General features: G+C 37.6%; 1 protein-coding gene across 1 annotated transcript; it reads left to right on the plus strand.

Moving 5' to 3' along the window:
- Positions 1-2070: 2070 nt before the first annotated feature.
- LOC117431381 (methionine-R-sulfoxide reductase B1-like) lies at positions 2071-5372 on the plus strand. Its single transcript, XM_034052247.3, has 4 exons — positions 2071-2263; positions 3097-3239; positions 3599-3713; positions 3881-5372. Exons 1-4 carry the CDS (start codon positions 2209-2211, stop codon positions 3910-3912), a joined length of 345 nt encoding a protein of 114 aa, XP_033908138.1. The 5' UTR covers positions 2071-2208; the 3' UTR covers positions 3913-5372.
- The last annotated feature ends 7881 nt before the right edge of the window (positions 5373-13253 follow it).

Genomic DNA, 13253 nt, shown 5'->3' on the forward strand with positions numbered 1-13253 from the left:
AGGAGCCAGGTAAATCATCCACCCCGTTAAGAGAAAAAACGGTCTTGTACTGCATGAGGAGATTGTCAAGTCAATACTCCCTGAGACTGGGTGCCAGTCTCAGCCAAATTAATAAGCCCCTGTTCAGGTCAGAAGTGAACATGATATTCATTTCGCTAAAACATTCCTTCAATTGTACTTGACGCACAATATCCATGGAGAATTTGAACTCTGGTGTTTGTCACTTTTTTTAATTGTCACTCGGGGGTAGCTGCAAGCAAGGGATAAAGTGAATGTGCTTCCTTGTACAACACAACAGCCCTATAATAAGGAGGCATTCTGGCAGAGTATATAAAAGGACAACATGGCTCCTGAATTCACCAGATGCAGGTGCTATAGAGACAGGAGTTTGCGGTAAACCTGTAAGAATGGTTCACAAAGTTGGCATAGTTTTGACTTGGCAATAAACAGGAGACAAATCCTAAAGATAGTTTAATAGCGTTCAATATCCCTTCGTTATGTACAGCTTATTGAATGAAAATTTGCTTGGAGAGACACATTAAGAGTGTGAATGATCTATTTCACGGACATTATTTGAAATCCTGGAAAGGGTAGATCTGGAGGGATCCCCAAATTAGTTTTAATAATTTAAAATTTAATTTAAATTTGCTCATGCAAATGTTTTGCCATAGAAAGAAGGAACAGCGCCCCATGACAAAATGTGATGGTAACTCAGCGGGACCAATTATTTTAAGAGGCCTACAATTTTACAAGGGTATGGACCAGATATTTAAAAGTGTTTTAATAAGTCTGTCCAGACCTACTCTCATGAGGACTGTATATTTTATGACATAGCATTTATAGTGTTAGAAGGTAGAAGGGGGCCATCAGAAATACATTCCGTCGGCCTTTGAGTTTATGTACCCCTGGTTACAAGAATTAACGGAGGTCACATGAACTCTGAAATGGGTCAAGTAGCAATGCATATGGAGTCTTATTTCTGTCTCTGACTCATCTTTGGGACACAACATGGGAAACAGCCTGGCCTGATCTGCCTGTTGTGTGAATAGCTCTCTTACATACTCTGAGGCCTTCGATAATGCTCTTAGATCTCTGATAAGATAACTCATACGTTTATAAACCGTAATGTGTAAAGCTCTGGGTTTGCATTGAAGTGTGTTACTGTGAATTTGAGCCACTGGTTAATAGAATCAGTATTTAATAGAATACCTGTATATTTTAAATGGAAATTGCATTCCACATGCTATTCATATAAAACAAAACCTTATATATTGAGGTGCCATAATATAGTGCTCAGAATAAAGTTATACAAACATGACACCAAATCTTTATTATATTTTAAAGCGCATATTATAGTACATGTCTCAGACCGATCAGGAGAAATGGTTTCTAGAGACACTGCCAAACACTTTTATCTGGATCTTTCTTAGCTTGTCAGTGTCCCTTGAGGGGTTTCTCAAAGCCTCAAGCAGGACTAATGAGGACAGCATCATTAGGAGATCTATCTTGGTAACCTTGTTTCATTCCTGTACCAGTGGAAATCATTGAGTTACGACAACTGCCTGGGCCTTCGCTGTGTGACACACTTTTGTTCCCTGCCAGGGATTACTGAAAACACAGCTGGCAACTTGGCTTTTGATTTCCTTCTAGCTGCTTTAGTTTTACAGGGTGCATGCAAGTCTGTGGTTAAAATGTCCACTTTGCACAAATCTAATGATTCTTGCCACACTGGTGCTTTGAACATAAACATGAACTGTGAATGTACTGATATGGTAATATATCCTTTCATTCCTGAATTTCTTGACTAACAAATTACTATAATGTATTTGAACTCAATCTGCAAACTGTATTACTGTATTTTGTATTTTAAGGCACACCGATTAAGACGTTTTTCTCTGAAACAAACGTTTTCAAATGTATCTGCCTGTGCAAACAATAATATAAAGAAGAAAAAACAACAAATAAAAATGTAATAAATTAAATAATAATAATAATAATAATAATAGATAACATTCTGCACACTGCAAGAATAAATATGAGACATTATTGACCTCCAGCGGGACACTTGTGTATTACAACGGCTTTGAGCTTTTGTCACGTGATCTGCTGTTTGGCTAAAAGTGTAGGGCGGAGAAGAGACGCGTTCTAAAGTTTATTTAACATTCTAGTTAAAATCCGGAGTTTTTTCTACATTCTATTTACACAAAAATGGCATTCTGTAGCTTTCGAGGAGGTGAAGTATTTAAAAATCACTTTGAACCTGGTAAGTAGACGCATTTATATGTATAGATTTTTTAAATTTGAGTCATTGTGGTGTTTGTAACATACCCTGCCTCCTGTTTGCACTTATTAATGACGTAATCACCAGTTCTCATAGTCGTTTTCTCTAATAAAACAAAATATTGGAATTGAATGTAAGTGAATAAACTAGTTTAGTTTGTAAATCTTCTAGCATGGCCAGTCAGTGTGGACAAACTTTGCTCAAATTGACTCCTACGTGACTCGACAACAGTGACCGTCAACCTCTGCTTTTTATTAAAATAATATTTATAGTTATGGTTGTTAAAATAGTATGCTGCATTTGAAACAGCGACGTTGAAAGGCAGTCAGAAGTGTATGTTTCGATGTTATTGCAACTTAATCTTTTCCACGCTAACCGAGCAGTATCATCACCTATCGACTTATTTTGTATTAAAGTTATTTTATCAGGTAAAAAAAAAACAAAAAAAAAAAACATCGTTACGGGCGCGTGCTATTTATAATATAAACCTGGAAGGAGGGTGGCACGAATTTATACATTACAGAACATTCAACCAAATCAATTACAAACACAGTTTATATATCACGTGCAATGTCACAGGTTTTTATTTTATTTTTTTACAACATCGCTCCTCCCGCTGTGGATTGGTGGTGGTACTTGAGTGAAATCAGCCAGTTCCACTAAACTAGGTAAAGTCAGAGGTATTAAATGCTGCATTTACCAGACTACAAGACTTTATTGTTACAGACAGACAAACAAATCCAATTAAATTAAACAAACAAAAAAAATGGCCTTAAAAATACTAAAATGTCTTGATACGTTATTGTTTTCTCCAGGTATATACGTGTGTGCCAAATGTGGCTACGAGCTGTTTTCCAGTATATGCAAATACGAGCATTCGTCCCCGTGGCCGGCCTTCACCCAGACTGTCCACGAAGACAGCGTGTCCAAGTATGCAGAAAGAAGGGATGCCCTTAAGGTACCTTGAAGACCTTGTTTCTTCTTCAGTGTGCTGTATGAGTATGGAGAAGCATGGCACAGTGTAAGCACATTATCACTGGGAGAGTAGGCAACAGCAGCTGACCTTATTGTAATCTAATAACGCAGTGCAGCTAGTCTAACTGCAGTTTAACTACCACTAATAAAATGGTGTTCATGTTTTAACGTTTTGTTTTTGGTTCTACATTACCTATTTGACAAACCACTGGATGTTCTGGCCGTTGCAAGCTTTAGCAGTCAGTTACACTGATTGACTGTAGGTATTCTGTAAGCTTGATGTTAATGTACATTCTTGCGTGTTCTTCAGGCAGTATCTGATTCTGTTTTCCTGTTCTCCAGGTTTCCTGTGGAAAGTGTGGGAATGGTCTGGGCCACGAGTTTCTAAATGATGGTCCCAAACGCGGGCAGTCACGTTTCTGAATATTCAGCAGCTCGCTGAAGTTTGTCCCCAAAGGTAACAAATAAAAAATTGTAAGGTTTTACACAAGTATTCACACAATAATCTGTAAGCTTTGTAGACCCAGTCTTGCAGTAGTATGAGCTGTTTGATGTTTTTCTTTTGTTTTCTTGGACTGGGGGTGTTATTGAAAGACCTTCATAGTTGTTTTGTTTCTCCTCTAGATAAAGTCGATGGTGCTTTGGTGGGACAGTAAGGCGAGCGCTATTACCCAGATTTGAAGAACGTCAATAGAAACATGAGCGTCTTGTGCTTTGGAAGTGCTTAATCAGTATATGAAGTACTCTGGGTAAACCCCATTAGGGACAGCTATGGTATGGATGAAGCGTTGATTACACTTCACGAGTTTAAGATGTTCTTTACCTAACATATGCAGATCATACAATTATTTTCCAACCTGAATTTAATGCACAGTCTCTACATTTTAAAAGTGGATACAAAATGTTCTCACCTTTAGGAAATCATACTGTTTTTAACTATTCAATAACTCAGGAAACGCTTACTTAAAATCATGGGCACATTTGTAAAAATAATGGGCAACAGTAGCTATACCTAATAAAATATACTGATAAACAATGACCTGGTACAATAGCAATACACGTATACCATGCTGTGCCACGTTTAGTGGGAGAACATCTGGAAATGTCCTGAACGGTTTGTGTTTTTGCTAGCGTATCTATCTTGCAACATAATGCAAATTATTATTTTAATACATGTTTTGTCTTTCATACTTAAAAAAAAAAAAAAAAAAAAAATATATATATATATATATATGTATATATATTATTTTTTTTTTTTTTGAGTAGGAACACATTTACATAATCAATGTTGATGGGTCAGACTACAGTTTTTAAAAAGGATAAGCTTTATTTAATGCATTCAATTTTTTTTTTTTTTTTTAAATGTGCACGTCTAACTCTTGTCTCTAACCTTACTTATTGTAGCACTACCAAAAAAAAAAAAAAAAAAGTCAAAGTTCCTAATTAAAATGCTTTTTAAAACACATTCATGTTTCACTTGTGATAATATTGTAAAGTGCAATTTTGGTCTTTTCTGGTCGCAGGATTGTGGTTGCATTATTAGATACGCAGGTACAGGAGGCTGTGTGTTCCAGTGGTTAAAGAAAAGGGCTTGTAACCAGGAAGACCCCGGTTCAAATCCCACCTCAGCCACTAACTCATTGTGTGTGACCCTGAGCAAGTCACTTAACCTCCTTGTGCTCCGTCTTTCAGGTGAGACGTAATTGTAAGTGACTCTGCAGCTGATGCATAGTTCACACACCCTAGTCTCTGTAAGTCGCCTTGGATAAAGGCGTCTGCTAAATAAACAAATAATAATAATAAAAGTATGATATAGCACAAGCAGGCCTTAATAGGCTAAGACTAGTATTAATAGAGCGTGTTTCCTCATACTGTAACTTGGGACAGGGTATCTTCTCCATGTGGTACTTGAGCAAATTGAACAAAGGCTTACATTATAGCCATGCATTTGTATCACCAACAAACAAATGTGTTCGAGAAAATCATGAAACACTCATGTATGTAAAACTAGCTTGAGTTTTCAGTTTTGCTTTGCTCTACTCTATTCATTTTGAAACACTGGAATAAAAACTGTCATACAATATCTAATAAAAGCTATTGACTGTTTTGTTCTTACTATCTGTGTAGATCCATGTGTTGCGTACTGTTGTAGGGATGTGGTTTACACTGGGTGTGTAAATGTATGATACAACATACTGTTCGCACCTGCTAATCTCCAGTTTCTGGTAAATTCTGTCATTTTCTTGCAGTTCTCCGTATGTCCATTAGATGGCAGTGTTATCTACAGTTGAGTCTTCTACTCCACAGGTCAAGTTGCAAGTAACTGGTAGATTATTTGTTGCTTGTAAAATGGCTCTAGTATATCAATGAGTTGTGTGATTTATTTTAACTAGAGTTAAAACACAGGGCAGTTTATAAACCATGTACCACACGAAAACAACTTTACAGAGTATATACAAAACATGTTTGAATTGAGCCTTGCATGTAGCAATTCTAGAAAATGTCATCACTAATTAGAATCAAAGAACGTCAGATATAATTGCACATTCCGTCCTGATTCTATCCCTTAAATATGGCACGTTCCTGGCTTGACCCTGTATATAGATTTTCTTTCACTTAATGATTTAGTGACTGTGCTCGCAGACAGTGGGAGGTTTATACCTATCATAATTAATCTGATTTCTCCAGTGCAATAACAAACGTGTCAAAGACAGTAACTCCACTTCTGGCAGAGTTTTGAATGAGGTGATGGAAACAACCACCAGTGTTGCTGTTTCCAGATGCTTCATGGCTCATTGATGTATTAATTTGAACCTGTGCCAAATGGAAATGAGGTGGAACACTTTTTATTAGTTCACTTAATTGCTTGAGGACAAAATCACAGGAAGAGTTTCTGATTTTTATAGTACACTACGCTTTTAAGAGATACCCATGTGTGGGATAAGCTGGGTCAAGTGTAAGACCAAAGGCCACTACGCACCAGACGCTATGTGATTTTTTTCATCAGGTGACGAGATACTTTCGCAGCAACGTGACCAACACACGTGAAGCGACACATACTCGATTATCTCATCTCTTTATAATTGGAATGATCTGTGTCATAAAGCTCTGGGTATTTTTCAACGACAAGTATTATTTTTTCCTCCGTGATTTTGGTTACTGCTTCATTCTGATGGACACCGTGCATTGAAGCTGTTCTCTGAGGTGTAGGAGTCTTCATGGTGGTAATCTTACCTAGGGTCTTAGCAGTGTCAACACATTTAAATAAATATCATGCGTCATTCATCTTGTGTTTAGGGATAATAGGTAAGCAGGCAGAGGTGGTGACAAAGCACTAATAAGAAACTATTTCTGTATTAAAACAAACCAAACAATTGGTCCGGTTTATTATTTATTTCTTAGCAGACGCCCTTATCCAGGGTGACTTACAATTGTTACAAGATACCACATTATACGGATATCAAATTATTTTACATACAATTACCCATTTATACAGTTGGGTTTTTACTGGAGCAATCTAGGTAAAGTACCTTGCTCAAGGGTACAACAGTAGTGTCCCCCACTGGGGATTGAACCCACAACCCTCCGGTCAATAGTCCAGAGCCCAAACCACTACTCCACCCTGCTGCCCTATGCTGGTTTATAGTGTAACCCTATGGATCGTTCATTCAGTTTACAGTGGGTTGAGTACAGTGGTAGATATTATCTACAGTTTTTTTTTGTAAAGCTTGTAAAATGAATTGACCCCAGGCCGCCTCCTCTTTCTATAGACCGCGCTCTGACACTATCCTAGACTCCGTCTCGTGCTGCTTCATGATATACGCAGGTCAGACTCATGTAAACTGCCTCTGTTTGAAACTGAAGGGGTTTTTTTAAATTAAAAATGGAATCGCACGTGGGTCCAAGCCACAGTTCAGCTGGAAAGCGTTTTCTGTGCTTGGCTCTGTGCTCCACTTAAAAGGCACTTGGTGCTTATTAGGCTGCTAGTGTGAATCGAGATTACATAGTCGCTCTGGACTTTGATTTAATTAATGACAGTGGCTCTCTTCATGCATGGGAGATTGAGGATCCGACTGGTACATCAGGGCACCCTTGTGTTGGCCTGGAGTTTGAATCTAATCTGGTCCAGGCTTGGTACACATCGTTTATCTTTGTCTAACCAGTTTGCTAGCTAAACATTTGGCTTCAGTTTTTGGCAATAGTGTCTTCGGAACTGTAAGTCTGGGGTTCACATCATTACCACAGTAAAAAGAGCTTTACATGTAGTTTTAAAATGAATGCTGTGTACATTCCCTTATTAAAAACATTCCTGACCTTAACACAAAATTTCAAGCTAATGTATCATTGCTTCACTTAAAATGGGACAGGGCCTATGGTAGAGTGCTATACCCCACTTGCACACTTAATTAAAAGGCTGTTTTCTTTTAAAGGCACTGTTTTCATGACTAGTTAGTTCATGTATCCCCTTGAAGAGGCATTGATGTATTTTAGAAGTAAGCATGAAATGGGTTTCTGCTGTGCCAAACTGAATTCCATCATGCAGTTGGGTAATTACCTTTGATTACAATTAATGACAAACCGCTGCACTAAATATCTCCCCAATAATGCATTTAAAAATTAAATCTGATCACGTAAGCAAAATCTACCATGGTATAACTCCAATGTGTAATCAACAGCAACTTGGCACTTCTCTATCCCTGTTTTATTCCAAACCAATCAACAGGGAAGTACAGCCATAGTTCACCCCTATTTTTTCCAAATATTTTAACCGCTTCTACCTGTAACAAAGCTAAACTGGTTATAATTTTTCATGTTTAAAAAAAAATAAATAATAAATTAGGGAAACAATGCAGTTGCTTCTAATCTGTAGTGTGCTTGTGTTGGAATGGTGAAACAAAAAATATATATATATATTTGTGAGGAAGTAAGTGATTATAGCTTGTGCTATAGAGGATGGGCAGGTGTGTCAGAAATAAAAACTAAATAACAAGAGGGCAGGCTGTGCATTTAACTTAGCTGATCATGCTAGAATTGTTATTTGCATTTATTATGCATTGCTAGTTGTCCATCAAATGTTTTGAAAATCAAAACAGACTTGATATTAGTCTACTTGATTAATTTGACACACTTGATTAATGTTGCCTCTTGAAATGCTGTATCTCATCCAAACACCTGGATACTCAACACTGTGCAAGGATGAGGTTAATGGCTACTGTTCATCCCCAAAGAGGAGTGCTACTTTCAGATTTCCAGCCCTGTGCTGTAAATTAAAGTGAGGTCAAGAGAAAGGTGGTTTTAATGATGTCAATCGACTCCAGTGTCAGAGAACACACCAAACAGGTAGAAGCAAAGATTTAATGGAGTCTGGGAAAAAAAGGTGTGATAGTGGATATCCTACTAACCAGAGCATCAGCACCTGCAACTACTAACTGGTCCGTGTGCAGAGAGGATAACAGCTGCAGAGAGTTGTTACATAACTGGGTAGTGAGCCAATGTGAAAGGTGCTGAATGTGTGGACATTTTCTAACAACCAGTTTTGGAGCAAGTGTGGATATCTAGACATGCATTCTAACAGCTGATTTTTCATTATAATGCTGTTTGGGTAAGTATCAGGGTTATTTGCAGTTTTTGTCATGAAATAATACCTTTCACTGTGTGTCACAGCTTCTAGCAAATGGCTCAGCCTGCCGCAGAATAACAGAACTTTGGCTTCCTCTGACCTGTGCTTGTACAGCTGTAGTTTTTATGATGGTATCTAACATGTTAAAACAAATCATGCGTTTCTTGTTGAGCACTGCGATATTGGGGTCTGTTGAGTTCTGAATCCAGCCTTGTGTGCCTGCTTCACGATGGGTTCAGTGTTAATGAACAAGATGAATTCTTTACTTTCTCTGGAGTGGAGCGTGACCCTTGATCAGACAGTGCTCAGGCATGTGACCTTTGGAATGCCAACCTGGGAATAACTGCTAGCAAAGTCCTGACGCCACAGTGAGAATCAGCTGCTGCCTCCCAGAGACTCATTTATAGTCTGGTCTACATGCATTTTGAGTGTTACCTATTTTGGTAATAATTAGGCTGATTTCAGTTTTTAACTGATAAGCATGATACATTTCTCCCTCTTGAATTATTTTTTTTTTTACAGGCATTTTAGAATAATCCTTTTATGTCTATAATTCTTTTTCACGGTACTGTTAAACATTTTAAAATCCAATAAAACGTTAATCACAAGACAGATAGGAAAGGAGGGGAGGACTGAATTCCTCTCCATCTCATGTGCTATACAACTTTGCTCTGAAGATACAGCAATTATTTTCTTTCTTTTGAATTCCTTTTTTGCAGTGCTTTAAAAATAAACACATATATTGTAACCATTTCCAGCTGTCTAATACATCATCATTACAGCACATGAAAGGAAGCACAGCGTATAACATTTCTACACAATGGAATTGGAAACATCAAATATTAAACAGAAGGGCCTGAAGTGCAGTTTTTAAATGAGACAAGGGGGAACTTGAAACATCTTAAAACGAATGCTTATGGGTACACAAGTGCAGGTACTATTGAGGGAGCGATGGGGGGAGGCTTTTAAAGGTCAGCAATTTTTGACAGCATTTATGGATGAAATTTGATAATGGAAAAGTGCAATATCTTTGCAAGTGCAAATTACACGAAACAAGGGGAGGCAGTAAACATTAAAATTTTTTTAAAAAAAATAAATTGCTACGCGACTGTGAAAAGATGTAACGGCATGTAATCAGTCTACGTTCCACAACATTAAAAATAGCATCTCAAGGGTTAATGGTGCATACAGAGAGCATCTGTTTCCAGTGATCGATGCCGCAAGTCGGAGTAATAAGGGCAAAAAACACTGGAGCAATTTGGCATCATTAGCTTTATTAACTAGCAAGAATGTAAAGGTCGTCTTTGCACGGCACAGCTTGTCGGCTAAACCTCTTTTCAGGTCCACTTCACACCGGCTGTGACTTTTTCATTTGGACCAAAAGAGAACCGTGCTACAGTAGATTCGAAAATGACAGTAGTTTGTTCTGTCTGGCTAGCAATTCTCTGGTGGGTTGGGAGAGTTGATATGAGACAGACTAGAAAAGCCAGTCCCAGTTAACAGCATTGTTTAACTCTAACCACTCTTAACAGGCTCTTCTTGACCCTATCGCACTGCTACCATGGCTTCTGTGCCGGGAGGCCATCATTTGACTAGTTCAGTACCTCTGAGGTGACATTTGTCAGGGTGGGCCACGTCAAGGCTGTCACCATCCACTTGACTTTATAAAACAACATTTTGTTGTAATAATCTGTATTGTTAAAAAACTGCTACCAAGTATACCGTACGATATCTATATATACCCCATCCCATACTTCACCTTGTCTTCAGAAAAGTTTCCTTGACAACAGGTGAAAACAGAACTGTTCCTACTGATAACTGCATATATTCTAACAGCTGTTAAGTGTTTTTAAAGCAGTTGTCATATTGCGTTTTGCAGTTAGATGGCACCGTACCACCAACAAAAAGGTTGTTTTTCAAATAGGGCAAAAGGTGAACAACTGTTCTTTTAATAACTGTTAACCAGGGCTACAGTCAGCTGATTGACAGCAATAACTTATGACACTAAATGAGTTCAACAAAGGTTTTGTTCATATCAACATAATCAATGTATTTTTTTCATACCTTAATTCTTGCAGACCATAATGCCACTTTTCACCAAACTTCAAGCTATGTTACCAGGCAATAATAAAAAAAAAACTATTAAAATGTTCATATACATATGGTTTCACAGTGATACCTTTTGCAAGAGAGTTAAGATTATCCCACAGACCAGGTGACGCTATAAGAGCAGTCCACTGTTTTGTGTGTATTTCTCAGAATACTCTATTTCTGAATACGCTGTCCTTATCTGGACCCCAGCCTATCACGCGACACTGATCGTTCTTCTCCTGAACATCCCCAGGTGGCTAGATCAGGCTGTACTCCTAAACTGTGTAAAGGGAGCGCTCTGAGAAAAGAGGTCTGTAATCGGCATTATAAATAGTGTTTTCTGCAAACTAAAGCATTGTGCCAAACAACATGTGGGATAAACTGAAGCGATGAAAGTTTGGAGTGGATAGGCAAGCATATTTCCTTCATGAGGGAAGTCTGTAATTAACTTGGGGCTTCATCTTTTTTTTTTTTTTTTAGCTTTTTCAATCTTTAAATATATATTTTTTTGCATATTATAAATTGTAGGGCATCATCCTGTTTATTTTGGACATACAGCAACTTCAGTAGAATGCAGTGGTACTGCCTACTGCTCTTCTGCAAAGTTACAAGAATCAAAATACTGCAGCGTCAGTGCAGCTTTGCTTTGTATTTGAAATAGACATGCTTGTCCCTCACTTGATCATGCAAGCCAGGATGCAGTGGATGAAGTTTGTTATCCAAACTGAAATGGTTAATGTTTCATTCAATGTGTGCACAAGCTATTATGCTATTTAGAACAAAATCTACAATACAATGCATGCTGAGATATTTAATAATAATAATAGTAATCATTAGTACATATAATAATAAAATATGCACATTTGTAGCCTAGCTGGTTACAAAGCCAGGGTCGTTATGATGCAGCTGTGGGATGAAATAATGAGAAACGAATAATTCAATAATCCAAAATAAGACGGTTTTATAATCCATGCACACCGTTTTACAATTTACCTTTTTGACTAATTCTACTGACAAGCAGAACGCAACCTAATTAGATTAAAGCACTGCTCCCATTACAGCATCATTACAACCCTCAGGAGAGCTCACCTGTCAATACTGCGAAATCAAACAACATCTGGATGAAATTAGGGGTTTACTTCACTTCATTGCCTGGTAATAACTTCATCCATCTTTATTCATGGTGACATCACGCCCAGTCGCATTGCTGGCAGCCACTGGGGGACTGATTCAGCAGACCGAAGGAAAGCGGCTTTATTATTAGAGTTTGTTCATTTATTTATTTACTTTTATTCTCATTCTAATTTTTATTGTTTCTTCTCTGAAATATATTGGTCGAATCGAAATAAATACTTTGATACAGTATTTAAAAACTGTTGGATGAAGAGGAGAGCAACGACTGCTGTACTAAAACTTACAGGGACACATTTTAAAATTAAATCCATAAACGATATCCATCTCCCTATATTAATTTATAAAAAAAAATTAAAAAAGATTTAGGGATTTTTATTAATGTCAGACATGTAAGGTATATGGTAAGGAACTAAAAAGTGTAAAGCAACAAAAATTGTTTATAATATACGATTGTTATTTAAATGTTGCATTATTCAACTTAGGGTTAAAATATATCACAATGTGTTCTTAAAACTAAGAGGTTTGCCTTCCCTTTCATCTTCATTATTTCCTCATCGTGTATTGGGCATTGTGGTACAGTTGGTGGGTGGAGCTAAATAAACTGACACTAAGAGCCCCTCCCCCTCCAGATCAGGACCAATGAGATAAAACCTCGGTGACTAAGACCCTGCCCCATGTGCTGTTATAAATCAGTTCCTAATGATGAAGATAATTACCATAAATGCCAAGTACCTCATTATTGATAAAAGGCTTTGTCTCTCAGTATAAAAACAAACATGTATCCCATAAGCACCTGCTGTTTTACTGCACCATATGAATGTATAAAACATCAAAGGGTTTTTTAAAACATATTTGTAAGATACAAGTTCAACAGGGACACACAGAATGAGAAAGCAAAGTACAATGGTGCTCAACACGCAATTATTAAAAAGCTTGATGAGCATAACAGTATCCAGTGATGATCTATACCAAGGGTCTCCAATCCTGGTCCTGGTACAGTTGGAACAAAAACCAGGAGGGACACCGGCCCTCCAGGACCAGGACTGGAGACACCTGATCTTTAGTGTTCGGCTTTTGTGTTGCTATTTGCCTTCGTGCTGCCTAATCTTCCCATTTCCTGTCTTAAATTTTCTCTGTCTGAAAAAGGAGCCA

This window comes from Acipenser ruthenus, chromosome 22, assembly GCF_902713425.1.
Source record: "Acipenser ruthenus chromosome 22, fAciRut3.2 maternal haplotype, whole genome shotgun sequence".
In the NCBI taxonomy this organism is placed as follows: domain Eukaryota; kingdom Metazoa; phylum Chordata; class Actinopteri; order Acipenseriformes; family Acipenseridae; genus Acipenser; species Acipenser ruthenus.